The sequence below is a fragment of the Sphaerodactylus townsendi genome, linkage group LG09, assembly GCF_021028975.2.
Source record: "Sphaerodactylus townsendi isolate TG3544 linkage group LG09, MPM_Stown_v2.3, whole genome shotgun sequence".
Lineage (NCBI taxonomy): Eukaryota > Metazoa > Chordata > Lepidosauria > Squamata > Sphaerodactylidae > Sphaerodactylus > Sphaerodactylus townsendi.
In genome coordinates this window covers 58,011,474-58,037,911 of record NC_059433.1, presented here as the reverse complement: position 1 = coordinate 58,037,911, position 26,438 = coordinate 58,011,474, and the positions used below count along the sequence as shown (strand labels likewise).

The 26,438-nt window shown below is 42.3% G+C and overlaps 1 protein-coding gene across 1 annotated transcript in view; it reads right to left on the bottom strand.

Annotated features, from left to right (window-relative positions):
• Nucleotides 1-25,885, bottom strand: part of NKAIN3 (sodium/potassium transporting ATPase interacting 3) — a 243,862-nt gene extending 217,977 nt beyond the window's left edge. The window contains exon 1 of the mRNA XM_048508266.1: nt 25,314-25,885. Coding sequence (XP_048364223.1) covers nt 25,314-25,367 — 54 coding nt within the window. The 5' untranslated portion in view covers nt 25,368-25,885. The remainder of the gene's footprint in view (nt 1-25,313) is intronic.
• Between the last annotated feature and the right edge of the window lie 553 nt (nt 25,886-26,438).

The following is a 26,438-nucleotide window of genomic DNA, read 5'->3' as shown; positions in this document are numbered from 1 at the left end:
GACACAGAAATATCAACACCAGTTTGCACTTTCCTAAGAGTCACACTAGAGGGTATGAGGTTCTGCTCATCACCAGAGACAGACCTAACAACTGGGTACCCTGTACTCTCGCAGAGGCAAAGCTAAACTGTTCTCCTACCAGGCAGACCTACTCTTCTAACAGTCAAATCTAGAGCAGGCTGGTAGGTGGGGATGGTGCCACTCCAGCGCTGTCCCACCCTCTTCAAAGGACAGTCCTGCGGTGTGGGAAAGCCAAGAAATTAAAACAAAATAAGAAAACCCTCAGGAGAATCCCCCACAGGGGATAACAGAGATACACCATGAAAAATATGCTGTATTTCCAATGGGCAGTGGAAGCCAACTAAGGTCAGCTCCAGGCCCTGGTCTGCCCCTGGAATGCCCCAGTCATGCTGGCACAGCATTTTGCACCAGTAGGCCTAAGGATGAGTGGTGGCGTCTGCTTTATAATCAGGATCCAAATAAGCCCATTCATATAAAATAATCTATGTGAACACAATGTATGTGTATAAACTACTGTTCATACATTTTCCTTTTTTAGTAGCAACCCCTAAATATTTTACAAAAAAAAAAAAAAACTCCAGAGGACTCCCAGGACTCTAGGTTTATGAAAGGGAGAATCCTTGAAACACTAAGTCTCAGAAGTAACTGGTGAATTTATAACACCAACACACAGATCCTTGGATCTTTCCAGATATGTGTCTAAAGTATATTTTCACATGTAGATGTTACAAATATTTAGGAGTTCATTACCAAACATGTCACCAAAAGGAATACAAAAATATTTAGAATGTTGGCACTTTGGGACTAAAGACCCCAGAAGAAAAACTGGGTCAACCAAATAACTAGAATTAGCATGTAAATGCCAATGTTAAATGCATTAGCAGAAACAGAATAAAATATATGAAATATATAATTAGCAGAAACAGAATAAAATATATGTTGATACCTTTTCCTTCTTTGCCCTCTCTCCTAACTTTAGCAACTCTGGATTGCTGGGTATAATAAGGGACTTATATATTGCCTTATAAATTATATTCAGATAATGTAGTTTATATCACTACTACAATCAGCATGTACTATCATTGTCTTTAGATTTGTCCACGGCACCCTATTTACAGGACTAATGTTATCTCACACCTTGTGTCTCTAGCTTTGTAAGCCACAATATAGTCCGTGCATATTTTTGTGCAAAAAAATGCATGCATGCAAGTATGCCAATCCCACAATTTCTCCTACCAGCTCTGTTCAACAGCTCTAACAAGGAGACTACATGTAGGTTTTTAAACACACTAGGAAAGAATTCAGCATCAATATTGAAATATTACTATTCTGAAAGATGAAAGGGAAATGCAAAGCAAATCTAACTAGATCACCAGAGCTGCAGCAAACCAATTCATAAAATCTTAAAAAGAAAAGTTCATTCACATTAGATCACTGTCAGCTACATCTCTATACCAGACACTGACAAGCGGGGGACCCACAAAGGAGCAAGTTATTTTCCCCTCCCACACTATTTCCTTTTTCCTTCTCCTGGCAGTCCCCAATTTCCCTGCTCTCTATCCCAGCCACCAACCGAACTGCCTTTTATCTGCCCATCTTCCGCTCTCTTTATTTTTTATTTTCTCAATTTATATCATGACTTTCTCCTCAGGGAGACCCAAAGCAGCTTACTTTATTACTCTCCTCCATTTTATCATCACAACAACTCTTTGAAATAGGTTAGGCTGAGAATGTGTAATTGGTCCAAGGTCACCCAGTGAGCTTTCACAACAGAGTAGGGATTTGAAAATGGTCTCCCAGATCCCCTAGACTGAAACTCTTACACACACTGGGATTCATGGAGTGGTGGCTGATAAACAGCAAGAAACAGCTGTGCTGTGGTAAGTAAGTAGAGCTTGGTATGAAGTCGCTTGGCTGTAGTTGCTGCCAGGTCTGGCCCCTTTGAATCCTCTCTCAAATTGTCCTGGAAGAGCCCTGAAGAAGAGTTTTAGATTTACACCCTGCCTTTCTCTCCTGTAAGGTGTCTCAAAGCAGTTTACAAGCTCCTACCCTCAGTGGCGCAGCGCCAACAAGGTGAAGCAGTGTGACACCCCAAGCGTGTGCTGCGGCGGGGGCATGGTGGGGGCATTCCGGGGCAGGGCAGGCGACACTGTGGCAGGGGCACAGGGTGTGTGTGCGCCCTGGGCGCAATTTCCCCTTGCTCTGCCCCTGCCTTCCCTTCCTCTTCCTACAAAAGACACCTTGTGAGGTAGGTGGGGCTGAGAGAGTTCTCAGAGAACTGTGCCTAGCCCAAGGTCTCCCAGCAGACTTCATGTGGAGGAGTGAACTGAAATAAATCCAGTTAAGCAGATAAGAGTCTGCTGCTAAATCAAACCCAGTTCTCCAGATTAGACTCACCACTCTTAACCACTACACTGTGCTGGCCCTTCCCCTGCCTTTTACTGACTGAAACCAATTATTGAAGTCTGGCATTACTTTTGTGATTGCCTAACAATGGCTACTGTTTGTCTTAAAGCTACAGCTGCTGCTTCTATTATTTGGGGGAGGGGGTTAACCTATCAATGTATTTTTTAAAATTTCAGATTCTTTTGCAAACCACGGAATTTTACAAGGTTGTGGAAAGATCTGTCTTGCCAGTTCATGACTCAAGCATCTGGATTTCAGTATCCACAAATTTGGCTATATTTTGAACTCTATATATTGATGAGTATGTTCCCTTTATATAAGCAAGTAATAAATCCTAGTTTCCAACTATGATGTCAGTATCAAATGTGACTTTAGAAAAATACATCTCTACCTCCATCTTCTCATGTATAAAAAAGAGTTATGCTTACTTGCTAGAAAGAGAGATAGGAGGATTAATTCATTAATATTTATAAAGCAGTTAAAACTACATAAATGCAAAACCATAGCAATCATGTATCTTAAGTAGATGGCCTTTTCAATTATCATAATACAAATGTGCTATCTCAGGAAACTCAGCAGCCAATAGTTCCTTCCTTATCAGTCATCTGTATGCACATGAAGGCTTCCTAATACTTTCTCCCTGTACTAGGGCTTTTAAATTATTGTTATTGTTTAGTTAAGCGATACAGTCAATGATACAGTCTGTCAAGCACAGACTTTTCATTTACAGGCCTCATGGGGCAAAACCTGGGTTGTTCTAGTAAAGACACTATCAAAATGTGTATTATGAATTACTTATTAATAATATGAATGCCTTGTGTATATGCCCCACCCCACAATTAAGGCAGTCTATTTCTTTCATGTTTCCTAGATATTGGAAATATTTATTTATTTAATTCATATCACGCACTCCCACTGCAAAGTGGGGCTCAGAGCAACTAACAACAATAAAATACAATAAAGAAGAAGAGTTTGGATTTATATCCCCCCTTTCTCTCCTGCAGAAGACTCAAAGGGGCTTACAATCTCCTTGCCCTTCCCCCCTCACAACAAACACCCTGTGAGGTAGGTGGGGCTGAGAGAGCTCCAAGAAGCTGTGACTAGCCCAAGGTCACCCAGCTGGTGTGTGTGGGAGTGCACAGGCGAATCTGAATTCCCCAGATAAGCCTCCACAGCTCAGGCGGCAGAGCTGGGAATCAAACCTGGTTCCTCCAGATTAGATATACGAGCTCTTAACCTCCTACACCACTACTGCTCCTAAATAAGAACAATTTGAAAACACAGTAAAATTTTCAATAAAATACCATTTTAAACTTTAGCCAGTGCCAGTTTATAAATAGAGATAGAACATAAACTGTTGTTGTTCTGCACACAACTCTGTCTTAAAGGCTCTGCAGAACTGGGAGAGAACCCACAGGGCCGTGGTCTCCACAGGCAGTCACAGATGAGGCAGTCACAAAGGTATGAGGGCCCAAATTATTTAGGCTTTGAAGGTTAACACCAGGACCTTGAATTTGATCCAGAACCCAAGTTTGAGCTAGTTCAGCTGATAGAGTATTGGTGTAATATATATCCTCCAAGATTTGTTCGTAAGGACCCAGTCAGCTGCATTTTGGGCCAGCTGGAGCTTCTGAAGCAGCCTCGAGGGCTTTCCAGCATAATGTCAGAATGTGTCTTTTTCTGCTATCAAAGGGGTGGACTTGGGTGTGAGGACTCACACCTGGCAGCTAGGAGGGGGCAGCTGTCTTCACCTCATGATATGTTAACGGCCCTTTTCCTTTTCTTTCACTTTCTTTTGATGCTAGTAACTGTAGCTAACTAGGAGCGACCCTGGTGCCTTCCCAGCAGGAGAGGGTGGCAGGTGGCTGAGAACTATCGCTGTACTGGCCTTGAGATGCTCAACTCCCAAACAACTCTCTTTCTGTTGTGTTTTTCTCACATTCCATGAGAAACAGGGAGGGGGGATTTATGGCAGGAACTCTGGGGAAATAAAGGCAACTGTATTTTCATAGTCTAGCAGAACTGGCTGTCTGGAAGCCAGGTATTTGCTATGATCAGTAAAGACTTCTGATCCAATGTCCAGAGTCTGCTTATTGACTTCAATCTCAAGACCTGACACAGTTACAGTAATCAAACCTGGAGGTGACTGGTACATGGATCACTGTATTGAGGTAGAAGTGGGACAGGTAGGGAAGCAGTTGCCTGTCTTGATGGTAGAAGAATGTCCAGAAAACAATGATGGGTTGGACCCAGAGGTTCTGTTGCAATCACAATGAGGATTTCCTCTAATTCAAGGAGGCTTTCACAAGTATGAAGAGTCTTGCTTAGGCAGAACAGGCTCTTTGATTGAAGGCTCCACTATTAGCAGAACAGATGCTTTGGATACAGCTCATTGTGCTTGTGAGGAATTTATGACATGCATTTTTACTCCTATGTTTTATAAATTAACTTGACATTTTGAAGAATTACAAGAGAACACGCATTGCCAGTATATCTAAAAACTTCTGGGCTGGATGTCATGCCCTGTTTCATTCTGTCATTTCATTTCTTAAAGCTCTGATGTATGAGAGCAAATTAAGAAATTCTCTTCTCCATTTTATCCTCTGAAGAATCTAGTGAGGTAGGTCAGATGGAGAGTGTGTGATGACCCAAGGTCATCCATCAAACTTCCATGGCAAAGTGGAGGTTGAAACTTTTGCATACTATGGTGGCTCACTTTGAAAAACAACAACTGGATTTTTCCTTTGGCTCCTGTATTTCACATGTAAAGGCTTTAAAAACCACTATGGGGTAATTCAGATTCCACACTTAAGCCCCTCACAAATAAGCAAAGGAGACAGAAAGCCAGAACAAAGAAAGGAAAGGAAAAGGACTGGCCAAGGCAGAAAAATGTCAGATCTGAAAATTAGTCACATGTGGGAAATCTGTGAGTGACAGAGAAGAGGGAGCAGGAGTTTCTGGTGCTGAAATATTTCTCTGTCTTGCCTTCTCCTATCACAACCTGCATTCCTTTTGTTCCAAGATCACTGCTCACCACAACTAAGGCCGTTTCCGCACGGGCAATTAATGGCGGCCTGGAGACTGTAAAAATGTCGTCTCCAGGCCGCCATTCGCACAGGGGGCGCAGCTGCATCGCAGCCGCGCCGCCCGCCCGTTGCGAGGCCGGCGTTTCCCCAGAGCACTTGGAAGCACTCTTTTTGGGGAAACGCTGCCTCGAAGCCGCTGCCGAGCGAACGGTAGCGGCTTCGCGACGCCTCCCCCACCCTGCACTTACCTTGTCCCCGGCTCGGCGAAGTCACCGAGGTTTCCTGGGGACACTTCGGCCCCTGCGCCGCTGGAGCAGGCGTGCAGGGCCAGGGGGGCGTGTCCCCAGGCCTTGGTGACGTACTGGAGGCCCGGGGACATGCCGGGTTGGCCGGGCGCCGGCACTCTGTGGCGCCGGCTGCCCGGCTGTTTCCAGGACCGTCCGTGCAGACGGTCCCAGCATCGTCGGGTCGGCGTCGTAAACGCCGACCCGGCTGCTTCCGCCTTTGTGCGGAAACGGTCTAGGTTTCATGACCCCATGTTCTACCTCACAGGAAGAAGAAACCTAGCTCATGTCAACAATTTTTAATATCTACTATTTTTTTAAATGTCCAGATGGCCCGAACTTGCTTGATGCCATAATATCTCAGAAGCTAGCAGGATTAGTCCAGTTAGTATTTAGATGGAAGATCACTCAGGAAGTCCAGGATTAGTATGCAGAGACAGGGATGGCAAACCACCTCTGTTTGTCTCTTGCCTTGAAAACCCTACAGGGTACCATATGTCATATGAGACTTAACAGCACTTTCTGCAATCATGTGCTAAGTTATACAAACTGAAGTATTATGTTCCATATTTTTATCTGAATTTTAATTATTTCAATTTTTCTGCTTAGTTGGTGAAACTGCTTTAAAATAACTCTGCTTTACGGGCTGAGTAATCATGCAGTTACCACAAGACAGGTGTACATTTAATTTGTCCTAGCATAAATTACTGTCTTTACTATATCAACATGAAGACAATGTCATCCAGAGGTGGGATCCGACCAGTTCTCACCACTTCTCTAGAAGTGGTTACTAATTTTTCCTAGTGCCGAGAAGGGGTTACTAAAGCAACCTCCCTGCCCAATAGGGACTGGAGGTGTGTGTGTGTGGCAGCGCCACTGTTTGAATCCCACCACCATCAGAACCTGTTATTAAAATTTTTGGATCCCACCACTGATGTCATCCATTTATCCAAATATTGCCTCTTATGGAATCATATGCTCCACAAACATGAATATTGTGTACTATACAGTCTTGAAAAGTGTAGTACAAAAACATTTTTGAGGTGTAACTTCTTCCACCCACTTCCACATGAATTTTCAGTTGTGACTACTATGGACAATGTTTTCTTTCCAGAAGCAAGTTCTAATTTACAACACTTCCCACAATATTTGTTTCAGTTTCATCACTGCAGAGAAACTCCAACAAATCGAAAAAGTGGGGGTTTGTGTAACAGATATGAACACAATTACATTGAAAGTGGCTCACAGCACAAGTTGTCTAACTTAAGCCCATTCAAAGGACAAAAGTCCCTAACAATGCAGACTATACATTGAAAGCAGAGCTGCTGGTGATTTCTTTGGGAGCAGGATAGACTTTGGAGAGCAGGGAGGGGTGTCCATGGGCCCCAAACACCTACCATGCATGCGTGTATGCATGCTTTCTTAAAGTGACCCTGTAGGGTTTTCAAGGCAAAAAATGTTAAGAGGTGATTTGTCATTGTTTGCCTCCATGTGGGCTGAGAGAGTTCTGGGAGAACTGACTGGCCCAAGGATAATGGAAGACAGCCCATCAACCCACTATTACCTGTAATAGTTAAATGGAATCTCCAAGCCCAGACGCATAAATCTCTGAATAGCAGATGCTGGACATGAACAAGAGGACAAGACTGAAGGTTTCCTGCATTGCCCACAAACTTCCCAGAGGTATTACTTTGGCCATTACGGTAAACAAATGTTTGACTAGATAGATTCCTTGTATGTGTGAAAGAGACCCAAGAGAGGCTCCTTCCTATAATAAAAACATCATATAAAATAAGAATAGTCTAATTTTTAAAGAAGCTTCTTCAAATGACTACAATAAACTAAGGCAACTATCCTAAAAAGTAAAATCAGCTATTAAAAACCAAGTTCTTTAGGTATGTAAAACAATCAGAAACAGAAATACAACTGCATATTTATTGTGCAGAGAACCATACACCTGACTTGGTTTCACATCAACCCTCTAGGCCACCACAGCTCTAGGCCAAACTATAAATGAAAATTGAAGCTCAAGAGGTTCAATATGGAATTGTTCCAATCACACTTTTTAAAAGAAATTGAAAATCTAATTTTAAAAGAAAAAAGGGATATGCAAAAATAGGAACTGCATCCTCAACTTGCCTACATGCAGTCTGTTACAAGCTCCTATAAATTAACTGAAGGGACTCACACAGAGTCTTAAGATGTTGGAGAATAGAGCTCATCTATCTATATATATAAAAAGCTAACAGTGACTTTGTTAGTCACTCTCTAACGCCGAAATTCGCACTCTGCATAGTTCCATTGTGGAATGGAAAGGGTTATCTTATACTAAAAAAACAAGACACCACCATATAACAATGTGAATTGAAAAGGGAAAGAGGAATTCCATTTGACCACCCCAAAAGGCTATGCTGCGGATCATTGGGCCTGCATGGACATCTGTGTGGGTTGCGGACTGTGATGAGAAGGACAATTGTCACAGCAACGCATGGCCGGGCCCCGCTAGTTTCAAATAAAACTTTACTTTCGGTTGTTTCCCTTGGTTATAAGCAGTGGTGGGGTTCAAATAATTTAACAACCGGTTCCGGTGGTGGGATTCAAATAATTTAATAACTGGTTGATTACAAGCACCATTTTAACAACCGGTTCTGCCAAAGTGGTGCAAACTGGCTGAATCCCACCACTGGTTATAAGGCATAGTTGGGGTAGGGAGTAGTGTATAAAGGCTTTGGGTTTGCTGCTGTAAGATTAGTTTGTGGTAAATAAGAACACAGATATTACTAAGGAAGGAGTTATATAAAAATAACAAAGATTTACTTTTGCACAGGTTATTTTAAAGAACAGTTCAGCAGCCCAGGTCTCCAGACAATCACAGGAAAAGTCTGTATGACAGACATAAATTTAAGCTAGTTATGGCTTCAGAATATGGTCTGAAGTCTCCTTAATGCTTGCAAGTACAGACAGGATTTCACAGACTAGATGCTCAGTTGGACCCTATCACACACACAGGATTACCCACATCAACTTGCCTCTTCCTAAGAGCCACACTAAATGGTACAAGGTGCGCTGATCACCAGAGTCAGGCCACTATTTATCAGGCAAAGTGACCCTTTAAACTGTCTGCTGTCCTGCAGAGACAGACCCAAACTGAGTGCTGTTGAACTTACCTGGATACTGGAACAGCACTCGCAGAGGGTGAGAAACAAAACAGCTGGTGGGGTGTTTTGCTTGGCAGGGCACAGGGGCGGAGGACCACCTCCTATCAAGATTGTCCTTTCCCAAGTGTTTTTCTCTAAATCATCCATATTGAAGTCTAGAGAAATCATCCAGACAGAAATATTGCACAAATATCATTTGTGGGTAGGAGCCTCGTGGTGCAGAGTAGTAAGCTGCAATGCTGCAGTCAGTTATGCTCACGACTCGTGTTCAATCCCGATGGAAGTTGGTCTCAGGCAGGGGTGTAATGCCCATTGGGCAAGGTGGGCAACTGCCCAGGACACCACCTTGTGGGGGGCATCAAAATGCAGGGTTTGTTTTTTGGTATTTTAGTGGTTTTCTATTTTTGGCCTGCAGGGGGTGCAGTTTTTAGGCTAGTGCAGGGGTAGGGAACCTGCGGCTCTCCAGATGTTCAGGAACTACAATTCCCATCAGCCTTTGTCAGCATGGCCAATTGGCCATGCTGGTAGGGGCTGATGGGAATTGTAGTTCCTGAACATCTGGAGAGCCGCAGGTTCCCTACCCCTGGCTAGTGGCACCAAAATTTCAGCGTATCATCAGGATACTGTCCTTATGCTACCCCCCCCCCCAAGTTTGGTGAGGTTTGGTTCAGGGAGTCCAAAGTTATGGACTCCCAAAGGGGGTGCCCCATCCCCCATTGTTTCCAATGGGAGCTAATAGGAGATGGGAGCTACAGTTTTGAGGGTCCATAATTTTGGGCCCCCTGAAACAAACTGCACCAAACCTGGGGGGTATCATTAGGTCAGTCTCCTGATGAGACCATGAAAGTTTTTAGACTGTAGCTTCAGAAATGTGCCCCCCAGACTGCATTCCCCATTGACAGCAATGCAGAAAACTCAATGCAGAACAAAGATTCTTGGGCAAATTTCTGGGATGTCCCTGCAGGGGGTGCATTTTTGGATGTATCAGCACCAAAATGTCAGGGTATCATCTAGAGTCTGTCATGATGGCACCCCCCAAATTTGGTGCAGTTTGGTTCAGGGGGTCCAAAGTTATGAACCCTCAAAAGGGTAGCGCCATCTTCTTAGCAAAGAATGGGGGATGGGGCACCCCCTTTGGTAGATGACTAGGGTAGATGACTAGAAAGGCCACCCTATAAACATAGGGTCAGGGTAGATGACTAGGGTAGGGTAGATGACTAGGGTAGATGACTAGGAAGGCCACCCTATAAACATAGTCTACCTTGTAAACATTGTGATGTAATCAGTAATGTTAGTAATGACCTCATGTTGTCACCTTTACCCTAATTTGTGGTTAGAGTTCTAATGGCCTTACCTACATGGCCTGTAGCTTTTAAAATGGCCTCACCTGCATGGCCTGTAGCTTTTAAAATCAGACCACTTTCTCTTTATGGGCTGAACTAGATATGACACTGGGAGTTCTGTGAAGGGAAAAAAGCATCTGTGTGATGTTTTCATTCAGATCAGGGCCAAGGGGAAGAGAACATTTAATCCTCCAACCTACCCAATATCACTGATCAGTGTTGTCCCTGTTATTTGACCTAGGAAGGAGGAAGACAAGCAGAAGGCTTGGCGTCAATGCATCAGGTTTGGCTCCATTTCCACATGCCTCAAGGATACTGAAAGTCATTATCTCGTTTACTTGTATAATCAACAGAACTCCATGGATTTTTATCACAGCAGAAAATCAAATATAGTTTGACTTGTACAAGCCCGGGAGGGAGGGGCAGTTCTAAGGAAAGCCACATGGTTTTTCATGTTCCTTCAGCCTGTAAACAAGCAAGCATAATATTGCTGCTCGATTCTTCCAAAAGGCAACTCATTGTGCTAATGGAGCATGACCATGTTAGCCTAGGGGACAGCTTTCATCAACATTTTAGAAGCATTTGGAAAGAAATGCTAAAAAGTGTGAAAAAAAATCTCATAGTTAGCTTGAGATTTTGCTTACACACAATCCAAGCTGATTCTTTCTAGTACAAACAGTATCTATAATAGAAAGAGTACATCTATATAAAAGTAGCTCTCTGCATTGAACAGTAAGCCAATGTGATTGAGCAGTAAGCCACTGCTTAATCATATTCTGCTTGCAAGTAGCGAAGTTAAGAGCAGGGAATTCAACACACCAGTCCGGTGTACCTGAGCTGCTAAAATTTATCTGACTGGGGAAAAAATACAACTGTGCACATTCACCATTATTCCACAGCTGCTACCATCACCTCTAACTAAAAAGGACATTTTACAAGAAGGAGAACAACTGACAGTTCTGAACTGAGGCTTCCTATTTAGGGTCCATTCCGCACAGCACAAAAAAGACATCTGGCTGAGGTCTTAAAAATACCCACTTCTCATTTGTTTTCCAGACAACACAAGCTTCAGAGCAGGAAAAAGGCTTTTTCCTGCCCAACTGTTTAGCTCTCGTCAGTTTCATCCTCCACTTGCACCCAACATTTGTTGATCAGAAAAAGTAAGATGGTCCATGGAGGGCAGGTCAACCCAATGCTTCTCAATGGGAGCTACAGCAGTCCTCTGAGAGGCTAAGGTTCTGTTATGTAGGACTGCATAGCTATGAATACAGCTCCTCCAAAATAAAAATAAAACAGGAAAATTATATATTGCTGGAATTGGAAGAGCTGAGCACACTTATGTAGTTTTCGGACTGACAAGGAACCCTGGATGCAGAGTAAATGACCTGGGGTAAACTTCAGCAAATAGAGGAAGGGAGAATCCCTTCAGCAGCACACAAAATGTTGGGCACAAGCAGGGGATGAAACTGACCAGAATGCTAAATGGTCAGGTGGGAAACCACCTGAGTTCTGCACTCCACACAGCCAGTCAGGGGACATCTTGCAGGCAGCTTAGGGGGGGGGGGGGGAAGCTGCACTAAAGTGTTATAAAAAAGGATGCCTTGAGGAGAAATAAGGCATTCTGAGGATGTCATGGGGGGAAAGCTATGTGGAGCTTCTTTCCAGGATGCCTTTTTGTGCGTCCCCAGGATGTCTTATTTGCACTGTGTGGAATGCTTTACTACTCAGTGTCTATTAATAACTGCTGAGTTGTCCAAATTAATTTGTACATGTATATTCTTACACAGTCTCAAAACGACTATAGTATACACCACACATCCACAAAAACCCTTGTTTAAAAAACTTTTTCATCACTAAACAAGAGGTGTCTCAGCAGTACAGTATATTCCTGTATTGCACACCATAATAGCTAAAATAGCTAAAATGACCAATTAAAGATATTTAGTTCGCTGATTGCACAGGTTCTAAAGCAGCAGCAATTTTAATAGAGATGCAGCATGGTGCAGAGGTTAAGAGCAGTGAATTATTATTTACAGAATCATGTTCAATTCCCCACTGTACCACATGAAGCCTGCTGGGTGACCTTGGACCAGTCATAGTTCTCTCAGAATTCTCTCAGCCTCACCTACCTTACAAAGTGCCTGTTGTTTGGGGGTGGGGATGGGGAAAGAAGCAATTGTAAGCTGCTTTAAGACTTCTCACAGTAGAGAAAAAGCAGAGTATAAAAATCAACTTTTCTCTTTTTTTAATCTTTTAATATTTATTGGATTGGTAGACTTTTCAGTCTGTTTTAATGAGTCTGAGGACAGGACATAAGGTGGGACAAAAAAATTTAAACAAATAAATACACATCTGACTTAGCCCAGCCTCTCACTGAACCAGTAGCAATGGCTAGCTATAAATCTGAACAGCCAAAAGTAATAACGTTGACACAGTTTTCCATCATGCTGACAGTGAGTATACAAGAATGGATTCTTATGCCATGGCTATGTATTGAAAGGCCTCTGGAAATGCTTCTGCAGAGAAGTAATTCACTGAAACAGCTGTAATGTGTATGATCACTTTAATAACCCGCAGAACTACCTCTCAGGGATGGTGGCATTTTACTGTCAATGGAGTCTCAAAGAAATCAACACAGTCACCATCTCTCATGCAGTACAGCCACTGACATGGAGCTTCCTATGGAAGAACACCCAGAAGCCTCACAAATATCTTTAATGAAACAAGAATGGTGCCTAATACTCTTCAGCGCAAATTCTGAATGTAAGTGCTCTGACACATGGCGACAGCATACTTGGTGACAGCAGAAGAACAAGCTTAGACTCAAAATCTGAGGTGTTTTTTAAGAAATCAATAGCTAGCCTGCTTTGATCTATCCTGAAGGACAGCCTGCAGGTGCTGATATTCAACTCTCGTTGCAAAGAAGCAAAAAAACATGGCAAAGCCAAACCTGCAAGTGTCTTTCAAAAGCTGAAGGGTTAAAAGAAGTTTCAGTAATGAGAACACAATTTTAGTCTTGCAAAATTGCTTACATGTTAATAAGATACTCCGTATGGTGTCAATATCTGTGAAACATTACAAAGTGAAACTGCCATAGTAGTGAAATGGTAGACAGCAGGGCTGGAAGATTTGTGTGTGAAAGAAAAATTCCCCGAAGGATGCCTCTGTGCCTCCATTCTCAACCACAACATTTTCAGATTAGAAAAAAAAAACTTTTTCTCCTTGGCTTCCTAATGGTTCAGAGATTTTATCTAATAGTCATATCTGACAGTATGTGCACTTACATTCAGTGATATGGTTGCAGTCATTATGGTTTTATCCTAAAAGGTCCAGCACTTTCTAAAAGACACAGGACATTATATTATCCTCTGCTATTTCAAGTAAAGAGCTGAACATGTAATCAGGAAGTATTCAGTTCTTCTGAACCTGTTTCATGCTCTTTTAAAAACATGAGTTCCCCTGGACATGTGGTCTCTTGGGAATGGTCAGTCACTCACCAAGTAATTAAAAGTAGTTCTCTGCCATCCTCCAGTACTACAGTAACCACTTTCTTACCCTTCCTTTTAAAGCTTCTTCTCTTTCATACAGAAGTGGAAAAGGCACACACCTTTGCCCTGAATTGAAAAGCGATAGTATGGGGAAATAGTCCAAATGGTTCTTTGCAGGAGATTTATCTACTTTGATAGAAACTACCATAAGAAACAGATTCTTAGAGAGCTCAGAAAGATTTTGTTGAGCACACAGAAGGGAGAAAAGGAGGGAAGTATACCAAATTCAGTGATTTTGCCTCCAGCTTTGCACTGAGGAACTGCAATTCACTGTAACAGAAGGAGTACATAATTGTAACCTTCCTGAAAATGATACACTATATTGACTACATGTAAAATTCATTCATATAGCATACTAAGATGTTAAAATTTTCTTAGGATTTGTTTTCCTTTGAATTGTAGATGCAAATACTTCTATAGCAATGGGCTCCTCTTCCACATTATTGACTTCTGCTTGCAGAGGCATGAAAACTGTGGAGTTACATCAGGTAAATGTTACAGAGGGAGGGGTGAAGAATTAAAAATAGGGCTGTCAGAGGAGTTTTGGGTTGGCTTTGATATACTCACCTGAGAATGTCACTAGCACTTAATCTCATCCCCTCCTTTAATCTAATTGCCTGTTGTCTTAACAAAGCTCAAAAACTATTTAATACACACATCTGTTTGGAAAGCTGATTTTATGTTTAGCAAGCGATTTCCATTTATGTAGCAATTACAGCAGCAACTAGCAATATCCTATATCCTAAAGTATTTTATGGCCTCAAGTAACATACTGTACACTGAAGCTGCTCACTAAGGAACATCACTTCTAAGTGAGTATGACTGAGAAATACAAGTATTCCACCCCCTAATAGAGGCTAAGCAATAAATAGAAATATGTCACCCACCAACTTTTTTACAAGATTTTTGATCAGAACTTGATTCACAGAAACCTGAAAATACAATTACATTAACACTAAAGGAGTTATGCACCTCACTAGGACCTGAACAGTCTTTTTTGGGCCAAATGTTCCATTTCACACCTTCCCTTTAGTTTCCTCATTAGCTTCACCTCAAAACTCTTAACTTACCTCTTTTATTGCCATCAACTCACATCTGACTTATGGTGACCCCTGGTGGGGTTTTCAAGGCAAGAGAAGTTCAGAATTGGTTTTCCATGACCTGCCTTCACATAACCTACCATGCTGGAGGATAATAACATGGCATTTTTTATTAGCAGACAAGTCTAAAAATGACACAGAACAGTTAAATTTGCTCAGAATCAAGATGATGAGTCTAAAAATGTTTTTGATATGCCAGATAATGATCAGGAGAACACAGAAAATCTTAGGTTAGACGAAGATCTGGGAGACTCAGTTTTGAACATTCATTCTGCCATAGAAGATGGTTTGGTGACTTTGGGCCAGTCTCACACTCTCAGCCTAACCTACCTCAGAGGACTCTGGCGAGGACGAAACAAAGAAGAGAAGAACAACATGAAGCACTGAGCCCTCATGGGAGAGTGGTATCAATGAAGTTAAATAGCAAAATAAATAGAAATATGATTTTAAGATAACTTAGTGTTTGCATGCTTCTCAAATGCATCACAGAGACCACTGAATATTATTGGGAAGAATGACAGTCACCAGTCACCAACTGCAAACTGCTTCATCAGAAATGAAAACCATGGATGACCAAACTATGCTACCAACAATATGAGCTTCAATAACTAATCTGGTGACTCTAATATCTGCAGTTCCACATAAGAATCTATTACTATAAGTATTGAATTAAATTTATTCACAAACATGGCTGAACTGGCATTCATCTTAGAAAGTTCCTACTAGTTTAGGCCTATTCTTATCTTTAAGTACCCAATTACAATGATGTATACATCAATAATTGGTCAAGTAACAATAAAGGAAAAAACCTACCCTGGAAAAGATGTTTGTACAGAGGTCATTTCACTAAGAAGCACTTCCATAAAAATACTTAGGTGCGTCAATGAAATTGGGCTCATAAGGTACAACAACACCTGATTCCCTTAATTAAAACAACAGACTAATTCCTGTTATCATTACACTTGTCAGTGCTATTAATCAATTCACCCCTGACACCAATGTTTGTAATTCTTTTCTCTACCCAAAGGAGAAATTCTTATCTAGTAGAATGGTCTTGAGATTCATTGGTTCACACCAAATATCTGTTCTATTAATCAGTTTTTCATGGATTAATAAAGTCTCTTCTAGCACAACATTCTTACCAAACTGCCATTTGTCCAGTGCAAAATGTGAAACCAAAACACAAACATTTTGTAAAATGCACTGTAGCCTTGAAGATAATACTCTTATATGTAATGTATGCTACACTGAGATAGCTATGATTGAATGCTTCATATAGAGATGTAAACTTTCTAAACTTTGAAGCCATAGGAAATTGTTTTTTTAAAACAAGCTTACATTATGGGGAAAACTGAAATATATGCAATGCTTACTTCCTTATCAAATCTAATTTTTTACTGACTGAACAACAATGCATTATTTATAATGGGAAGCCCAATCCAGATTGGAAGGGGTGGGGGGTTGCATCCATATTCATCTATTTCTGCATGTTTAAACTACAGCAGAACAGTAACAGCCTTTCAAATATGTTCTTCATTCAGTTCCTCACAAACTTGTCAATGAATTACATTTACAGGTTGATACAGACATGAGAACACACCTGTTAGTGGTGTTCAAATGACATGGGTAAACTAAGCATTTTTAAAATTCACCTCAAATATACATTTACAATGTTGCAAATGAGAATATGGAGAATTAACAACTGGCTCATTTCTTCTTTGCCTGGATAATGTAAATACCAGCAGAGTTATCCTACATCTGAAGAGGCAGGTAAGGTGTAAAGCTTAGGGCTCAGACTCACTGTGGCCCCGTCCGCAGTCCTGAGTTGGTGAAGAAGGAAGCAACGCAGCTGGAAGGCTTGACTGTGGTTGGTGGTGTGGTGTGGAAAATGGTAAAAGAAGCCTCTGCGTTTACAAGGGCTCTCCTTGGCCTCCCTCCCTGGCTTAGCCAAGTAGGTTTTCCTGGCTGGGCTGGAGAGTAGGACTTTGGCTGGCAAACCACAAAGAGGGAGGTTTCCCTCTGGTGTGCCCAGCAGGGTTATTTAGAGCCCCACCATACTGCCAGGCTCAGTCAACCTCATGGGTTGCCCCAGCCATCCCTCCTTTTGCTTCAAAGCTTTTGGAGGTGTTGTATTGGATTTTTTCTGTACATCCAGATCCATTTCCAGGGGGAAAGTGCCCTGCATGCCCATCCCCCCCCCCACCCCAACTTCAAGGATCTACTAGAAAGATTTTGGACTGAGAGCTTACATGGACAACTCAGGAGCTATCATGGCTCCCTCACCTTAGGTGGTATGCAATATCATGAAGTGGCCTGAACACAAGTGGAATCCTAAATCCTGCCACCCCATGGCTGCCCTCCCAATAGGTAAGATGGGATGGTATATAAATAAATATACTGGCCAGCAGGTGGGTTGACTGATGCCAGAATCCACTGCCTCATAGTGTCAAGGCTCTGACAGCTGCTGGAAGCCATGAAGTTGTGGCCATTTTCATTCCAGAAAGTTGTCTATTGTCTCTGTATGTTCTGGTGTAGTGAGGTTTCCACCTCATCATCTCTTTACTCCTTCAGTGATGGGGCCACAAGTTTACTCCCAACTTGTGACCTGGTGGGCCACTGCGAGTAGCAGAGAGCTGGACTAGATGGACTCTGGTCTGATCCAGCTGGCTTGTTCTTATATTCTTATGTTCTTATGTGACCAAAAGCAGTTGGCACAACTCAGGTATCTTTAATCCCATACACATCAGATAATGAAACAAGATAACCAGTCTGGGCTAACTATTTCCATAAGAAACTTCTGAACTTGAACTCTCAATCCCAAAAGATAAATATCTGAATATGTTCTAAAATTTTATGTTCTTATTTTAAGAAAAATATGAATATGTTTTTAAGTTGATCATGAATTTTTTCTGAGATGATAGATATAATATTGACCAACAAATAGATGATCACCAAAATGTATTCACATCAGGACATGGTGTGGAACAGACAAACAACTGGTCTTGTACCAGACTATTTATACACCTAACTCAGTAATGTCTAATTGTGACTGACAGTGGAATGCCCATGGGAACCAGGCAGACTGAAGCCAAACCTTCTGCATGCAAAACATAAGATTTTCCACTAAGCTTGACTTTAACTCCCTTCCCAGGCTACTATAACCGAACTGTTACCTAGCCGAACAGGGGTTATAAATTTATTAAAGGGAATCTCCACCAGCTGCTAAGAGTGTAACAGCACACATATGGTTTTAAAATAGGGAATGAGCACTCAGCTTTAGCAATACGAGAGGCGGCCAGGAGGGGATATTTTAGACTATGTATATGGGGAAGGGATTTGGCAAGGAGCATTGCGCAGAATAATGCAAGAGTCCAAATTGAGTTTTCAAAATATTTATATACATTTGGTTTAAAAAGCATACATACAGCAAGGCATAAGAGCACATACACACAAGTTCCTAGTATATAAAAAGGTTGGGAAAGTAGGTGGGAGGATAGAGAGGGAATTGGGAAGTATACTTGCAGTAAGTGGATAACTGCTACTCTTAATCTGATCTTAAGGAGCAAAAAGCGAGAGTAGAAGCTGCAGGGATCTCCACAGTGCCAAAGCACAGAAACCCAGTAGAAGACAATATCATGTCTCACACTGACCAGACCAAGGGAGACACAGGCTCGTAATGAACAAGGTGTTGCAGGTGAACTAAACTTTTATAGGGTAGATCGTTCCTTGGCGGGAAAAGGAACCAATTGCACCAAGTTTCACATCTGTGCTGGGTTTGGGGTGCAGAGCTAGTTAATCAGCTCAATTATTGCTAAGCCCGGGACAATGGGGCCAAAATTGCTTTGTTAAGCTAAACGAGGAAACGCTGTAAGGCTTCCATGCAGATTAACTCTTTAGAGTCACTGCCCAAGATATTCAGATTTGGCTGAGACATTTAGGCCGGGGTGAGGTGAGTGGTTTAGGAAAGTCATAACAAAGGGTGAGGGAAATGCAGAGAAGCAACCATTTGTTGCTGACCTGGTTTCCAGAGGAGATAGGGAAATGCAGTATCTGATGCTGAGGTGACTTTCCATATTCTTTGTCTTAACAGTGTTTCAGCAAGGTGTGGTAATCAAGCATGCCCTTAAACAAAATGAGACCTCCAGGTTATGCAGGAGTAACTCATTCCCTTGATTAGATTTTGTGAAGCAAACCTTTGACCTTTAGCTTGCTATCAAGTGGTCATGCTGCTACCTACATAGAGAGGTGCTGTAAAAACTGGCTTCTGCCAATATGATTTTAAAGAAAATATATTGCAATAATATATGGGGGTCATCAGGGCCATAACAGAACCTACAATGTCATTAGCCAATGCAACTGTTCTATGTCTATGTTCAATACCTGACAGGAAACAGGGTACCTTGTGACAAAGGCGGAGCATCTATAGTAAACAGAACAGCTGGGGAACAGAAAGACTGAGCATCTACAGATCCAATTGTCAGACTGCCAAGGGAAAGCATAGTACTGGCCCTTTAGTGATCAGATTTCCTTAGCTGGGGTTATATGTACACAGAGGGTATGGAGGAAGTACAAAACAGTAAAAGTCTCTTCTAAGCAGTAGTCTCTTCTAAGCAATTTTTCACATCCCAGAGAATCCATGCAAGGAGAAACAAATGGTACTGACCATGAATAACAGCAGATTAGTAAGAGCAACAGACATTTGTTCATGCCTCGAAAATACCACTTTATTCTACCCTGTGTTATTGATGAGTCAAACCGTTGCACACACCCCTTCTGTTTGCCTCTGCTTGAAATGTCCAGTCTGTTACACAATTACTGTTTTTTCTTCTGGGTGCATTCCACTTACTCTTGCACTTTTTCCTTTTCTAAACATCGTTCAGCAATCCATTGGTGCCTGGAACTGTCACCTGATTTACAGGTGGCAATTTTGTGCTTTTAATCTAGGTCTGGAATTTGTCATTCTGCCTCTGAGTCTTGATTTCTGATCTAGCTTCTTCAAAATCATAATAGTGACTTTAATAGTGATAGTGACACCAGATTAACACCAGCTCTGAGCCACAAACAGATTCTGACATGTTATTACAAACCACATACATCTAGTGATAAAAAGTAACATCATTTTATTCATACAAACTATTAAATCTCCCCAAATATGTACATATAAAGAAATAAAAAGACTACTTTTTTTAAAAAAAAAAGAAATAATTCAGAACTGTTTCCAAACCCTGATGTCACCTTGCAGCAACCCTGAATTTTCTTTTTCCTACATGCATCTATAAACCATCACAATGGAAAACAAACCTGGGATAACAGTTTTTGAATGTGACAAGGAAATTACTAGACCATTCTATATTGACATGAGCATTGTCTTCTATTTTAGAGTGCGTACTCCAAACACAGAAACTATTAACAATGCATTCCAAGAGGGAAATGAAACATCTTAAACTTGGTATGAAAAATGTTCAGTTCCAGCCAAAAGACAAACCCATAAAGCACTGACTTTCATTCAGATAACTTTTCTGAAACACACATTTGTGTATCAAGACTATGGTCACTAGTGAGAAACTTTCTGCCTAAGTAAGTTCACAGGTACAGGCTGTGTTCAGTTGAGATTATCTGTTCAAGGCTGTTTCCCAGGACAGCTGTTCACTGGGAAGATCTGTTACAGCTGGAAGATTCTGGATGAGGAGTCTTTCTACTCCTTCCAGATAGGAGGGGTCACTTGCTCTTTGTTTGGAAAAGTTCAGCCAAAACGGCCTTTGGCTTAGTCAGTTGAGGCCATCAGATTATGATCATCGTTTTGCATAAGAGACTCATTATTGTAGTAGCAGTTAAATCCCCCATTTTTTGAAAGGTCTGATGTTTTCTTAGTAGTCTGAGGCTTTCTTTTCTCAAGCACAAATAAGCAAGGGGTCATTTGCTCACAAAATCATTTGTTTTGGGCATTAAAGTCATGTAGCAAAGAAAGTGATTTGGTAGACTGATAATGTTTTCAAGTCAGTGATAAGACAAATGCTAATAATGCCCAGGTATGCCATTGGGTAAGAAGCATTTTACACTCTTGAAGTCTGGGCTGCACGGATCTCCAGCACACATACACAGTGGTGACAATTTCAGTAAACATCCATTCAATGCCACGACTAGTTTCTCCTCTCAAAATATCCTGAACTTTTCACTGTTGCTGTCTACCAAATCAGAATTTAGTTCCCAACCATATGGGTACTATAGTTTTATCGTTTTAAATGAAAGGATGATCCTCTAAAAGCATTTGTCTTTATTGGAATTTACCAGTCACTAAAATGGTAGTGGAATTTGACAGAAGGGTTTAAATAATATACGTCTTATTAGAACAGAGGAAAGTAGTTATGGCACTAGTTTTGAAAGCTGTTTGATCGTTTGATGGGCTTGTTATAAAATACAGTACGTTTCTGAAGCATTTTATATGCAATCTTCTACATATTATGGGGGCTATTCACATGCAGTACTTACAGTCTTTATAGCTACCAAGAAATCCAACAAAACAGTAAATACTTTCACTTCAGAGCTGACTTATAATTTCTTTTAAAAATGGCCTGTTATCACTCTTTATTTTCTCTCTTACACCAGCAAGATGAATAAAATTGAAATTTAACATTGTAATTAGTAGAGGTCTTCAGCCAGGTAAATATCAGTGTACAAGAATGATTTTATACAATGGAAAGAACAAACTATTCACATGTTCCTCACCTTATCATATTTTAATGTTTAGTTGACTATTCTGCCAACTAAGCATAATACCTGATTAGGAATTTTGCGTAGCTAAGACAAAATACAAGACAATTAACCATGAATTACTATGTGATAGTTGCCTGTAGCATATTTAGGTTTTGAAGGTTTTCCAGTCTTCCTGATGGACAATTCAGTGAAAAACTACAAGTTTATGAAGTACCCCTTTGAAGAAGATATAACTGTGCACAGGCTTTGGGCATCTACAGTGGAACTTCTACCGTGAGGACTGTACCTCTTTTGATTGTATGTACAAGCATCTCATTTAATTTGTGAATTCCAAGTATGATATGTGGGAGAAGAGAACCACCTGTGGAGAAATGTTTGCATTTGAGTAATGGTGCAACTATGTATTATTTTCTCTCGCCAAAAACAAACAAAAAATAAACTAGTTTTACAAGAGCTGTAGGAGGGAGGTGAACAGTCTTACAGATAACCATATAATAAAGATAGAAGCTGAAGCTTGGACTATCACCGCTTCTCAGGATCATTTCTGGCAACACCTTGATAATTTTAAGAAAAACTGTTGTACAAAATAGCCGGGGAGAAGGAGTTCAAAAATTATAAGCTCACTATCAGCCCTGAAGCGCCATTAAATTCCATGCTATTATAAAATTGAGCCTATTCTAAAGCAGGTCTTTTGCAGGTCTGACTTGTCAGTCCCTCAAATCAAAGTCCATGAATGAAAGTGTAAAAATAACGTGACAATAAGAATCAAAAAGGTATAGCATTTGACCCTGGTACAATGCTTTATAATACTTTATACTTATAATACTTTATGAGAAGCCATGTTGGAAAAAGTTCTCTGGGCTAGTGAACTCATCACACTTCTGTTGCATGCTCTAAGGAGACATCACCTGCTCCTACGTTACATTTCTACATCCTGCTCTAAACAGATTCAGCTACTGCTTTTTGGCAATTTAATCCCAAATACATCCAAGACCAAATCTTTGAGTATTATTTTCGCCTTCCCATCCCAACAACTGACAGCTAAACCAGATCATGACCCAAGCCATTAGTCGGTAGAAATTATAATATGGGACTATAATGACATATTTCTGATACGTTTTCCCACTGTCTGTAATTTTTTGTAATTGTAATCCTGTTGCATTGTTCATTAGATATTGTGTGCTATTGTATTGTATTGTTCTACACCATAGCTCATTATGCATGGAAGGCTTACCTTGGGGCTCTTCATTGCTCAATGGACTTGTAGTGGGGCCTCCTTGTGTTTCCCTGTTTACACATGACAAGGAAGCCCAAGCCTGCAGCACAGTTTGTCTGCTGAACTCTGCCAGCTCTCAGTTCCTGGTTTTCTTAACTGAGACCAACAAATCAGCTTTAAAGGCACAGATCTCTCCACCTCTCTTCCCCCCACACACCCTCTCTCTACCTGCCACTGCTGCAGCAGGGAAGAGAAAGGCTTTTTAAAAAGAAAGGCTGGTTTGAAATAAAGTTTTTGAAAGCCCTCCTGATCATTGGGGGTGGGGGTGGGGTGGAAGTAGAGTGGGGGAGGTGGGGTGGAGCCAAAAAGAGACCCTGCTTGTATTATTCCTTGGGAAAGCCCTCTCTGATATTACTGTACAGAGATATCGATATCACGATATAAGCATTTAAAGAAGCAGAAAGGAATTAGCAACATGAAAGGCGGGGGTGAGGGGGAAAGCATGGATGGCAGGATAAAGCTAGGTAAGCTGACTGTGAGGGGATGGAAGATGTCTGGGGCAAAGTTATGCTCATTGGCAAATCTGTTCCGCTCTGATGGCAGAGCAAATTAAAATTGTGCTAGAAGTGATCTCACCATGGAGAGAACCGAAAGTGAAAGTGGGGCTTCATAAAATATGTCCATACAAGAAATCTTGCTGCGACGAAAATTTTTGATCCCACCATGCAGTAGACATATTGTGCATAATAGGCCTATGTAACCACTCAAGGGTGTCAATGAGAGAGACATGTTAGGGGTATAGACAAACTAAGTAAATAAAGCCAGCCACCAACAAAACAATGCTCTTTTAAGTATCCTGTTAGGAATTAAATTCTCTAACAATTATTTTCATGGAAGCAAATATACGAACTTCAGTAAACAATGAAAACTCAGTTACGTAGAAATGAATTGAACCATACATGCATGAATACATGCATACATATTTACTCAGAGCAGCAGTTGATCTGGCAATTCACAACACTACAACCTTTTGGACATGTAGGCACAATGAAGATTTACTCAGAACAAAAACTGTGTATTTCCCCCAACAGAGTAGCCAGAAACATGTCTTGATTTTGCTTTTTTCAGTTCAAACCTCCCCACTCCCTGCATTTGATGAAAACAAGTCAGTAACTTTCAAAGACAAGAAAATAATGAGAAAATAAAGAGCAGAGTTACAAGAAATATACTGCAAAAATGCCATTTTAAAAATCTATGTCACAAAATGCTACTTTGGGCAGAAAAAGAAATTGCCGGGTAGAGTTAAAATCTCACCTTGTAATCCCGAACTCATTTTTTTTAAAAGGCATGCATTTCCCTCATTACCAGACCCTCAATACTGTCTGAACACTTTGACCTCATATTGATCATGAAGCAGTTATAGCACCCAGCTGTCAAACAGAGACAATGCAAATAAGAGAGGTTTCCACAGAACTGCATAAAATTTATACATCTGATTCAAGTGTGGGGGAGCTACACTGTGTAGGACTCACGAAATCTCTTCCACACACAAGATATTTTAAGCTACCTTGAACTAAAACCCAGAACAGGAGTCTACCTTCAAAGTCCAAGATAACTGATAAGCATAGAGAATCTTCAACAATGAACAAGAATCACCCCAGAGCCCTTTTATTCTCTGGGAGCCCATAATAATCCAGAAACGGAACACATTTTATGTCAGACACAATGACCTTTATCTTTAAATGCACACATAATCACAACTTAAATCAGAATAAGAAACTAATCTGCCATTACTGTGACCATGAAAGGGTAACATGTGTTTTTTTTCCATGGGAAACATGCAGTGACTTTTCCGGTACCACAGTTTCCTACAGCTAAGCTTGTGCTGCACACTGGGTAGCAAATGTTAAAAAATAGACACAAGATCCTGCTATTTCTTGATCCTAAGGGGAAAGGCAAAGCCAGCTGCTAAACAGGCTCCCTACTGAGGGATTAATCCTTGGAGAACCGTGACAAAATCAAGCGTCAATCCACTTGAGAATCCACTAGTCTCTGTTCCTCTTCCTCTGCAGCTGCTCTCCTGGAGATGGGAGATTTCACACAGCAGACAGACTGTATAGGTCTATAGGACCTAAGCAAGCAAAGGGGACAGGTTGGCCGCAGCTTCAGTCATTCCTGGGATAACCTGTGCCCGGGGCAGTTGATAATGCCTAAGAGGTGAGGGAGAGCCTCCGCTTTTGAGAGCCCCCTTTATCACCATTATATGGAGGTTGTTCAAGACAGTGAGAAAGGAACAACTACAGAAGAGTTGACAGTGCCTGAGGGGCGCCGACTGGTGAGAAAAAGGAGCAGGTTTACTACTTCACGTTCCGACCGGTCACGGCAACGAGAGCCACCGCTGGGCGGGAGGGGGTCAGTAGGCACAGGGCGGTCAAGATGGGATGGGGAGGGGGATGCTTCTTTGCAACAGGGCACTTTGCAAAGGGCAGCAACTCACCAACTGCAGAGTGCAGAGGAAGATCAGAGTGCAGCGCCCGGTGCAGCAGCCCATGGTGGAAGCGCCGCGTCCCCTTCTGCCTTGCCCGCCTCGGTCAAGCTCGCCGCATTCGGGCAGACCCCGCCGCCGGCCGGCCCCTGCCTCGTGCGCTCGCCGCCCAGCCCTTCCCTTTGTTAGAGGGACCCCCAGCCCCGGGGAAGGAGACGAGAGGGCAGGCGGGCCGCCGAGCGAAGCCTCCGACTGCGCCCCTTCGCTCGGGGAGGGCTCGGGCTGAGGGTGGGCGTATGGCTGGGAGGGGAAGGCGGGCGGGAGGGCGGCGCGCGTGTCTCGCCTCGGAGAGCCTATGAATGGGACTTGTGAATGGCTAAGACGGGGCTCGGAGGAGCCGGCGTTGTCGGCGGCGAAGACGAGAGAGGGGCGATGCGAGTGGCCGCGCGCCGGCAGCGGAGGGGGCAGCCGCTGGCAGGGGCAGGCAGGTGCCTGGAAGCGAAGGGAACCCAGCGGCGCGACAGGAGCGCACCGGACGAGCGCCTTCAGGGCCAGCTGGCCCAAACAGGGTGGGCAGGGGGGCCATTGTTAGAGGCTGAGTGGGCGCGACGAAGGCGGGGCGGGGCTGGAAGGAGGCGGGGCTTCTTTAGTCGTGGGGGTGATTTGGCTGAACTCCGAGGGGGCGCGTGGCTGATTGTTCGGAGGCACGAGAGCGGAGCGGAGTGGACGCGACTACAGGGCATCTGCGCGTGGTCGTGGCGCGCGCTGGTGTTTGGCCAGAGTCTCACCGGGAAACTTGAACAGTCAGAAAAAGAAAGCGCGGTGGGGCGGGCGGGGACAGGCAAAGAGGTGGGGCTCCAGTCAATGTCCAGAGCTGTCCGTGAGAAAAGAAAAAGGCTTTGGGTAGGTTAGTGGCGCTAAAGAACGCCTTTTGGAAACCGATCCGATCTATCTTTTACTCAAAATAAGGCCCCCTGGATTCAGTGGCACTTGGTTTGGACTATATCACCATTTGAGGTGTGTTAATTTATTTTAAAAAGGTACATGCCTTCTCAGCTGGAGTCAGCTTACAATGCGCAAGACAATAAAATCATTAAGAACATCATAAAGTTATCATAGAATAAACCATAAAAACGC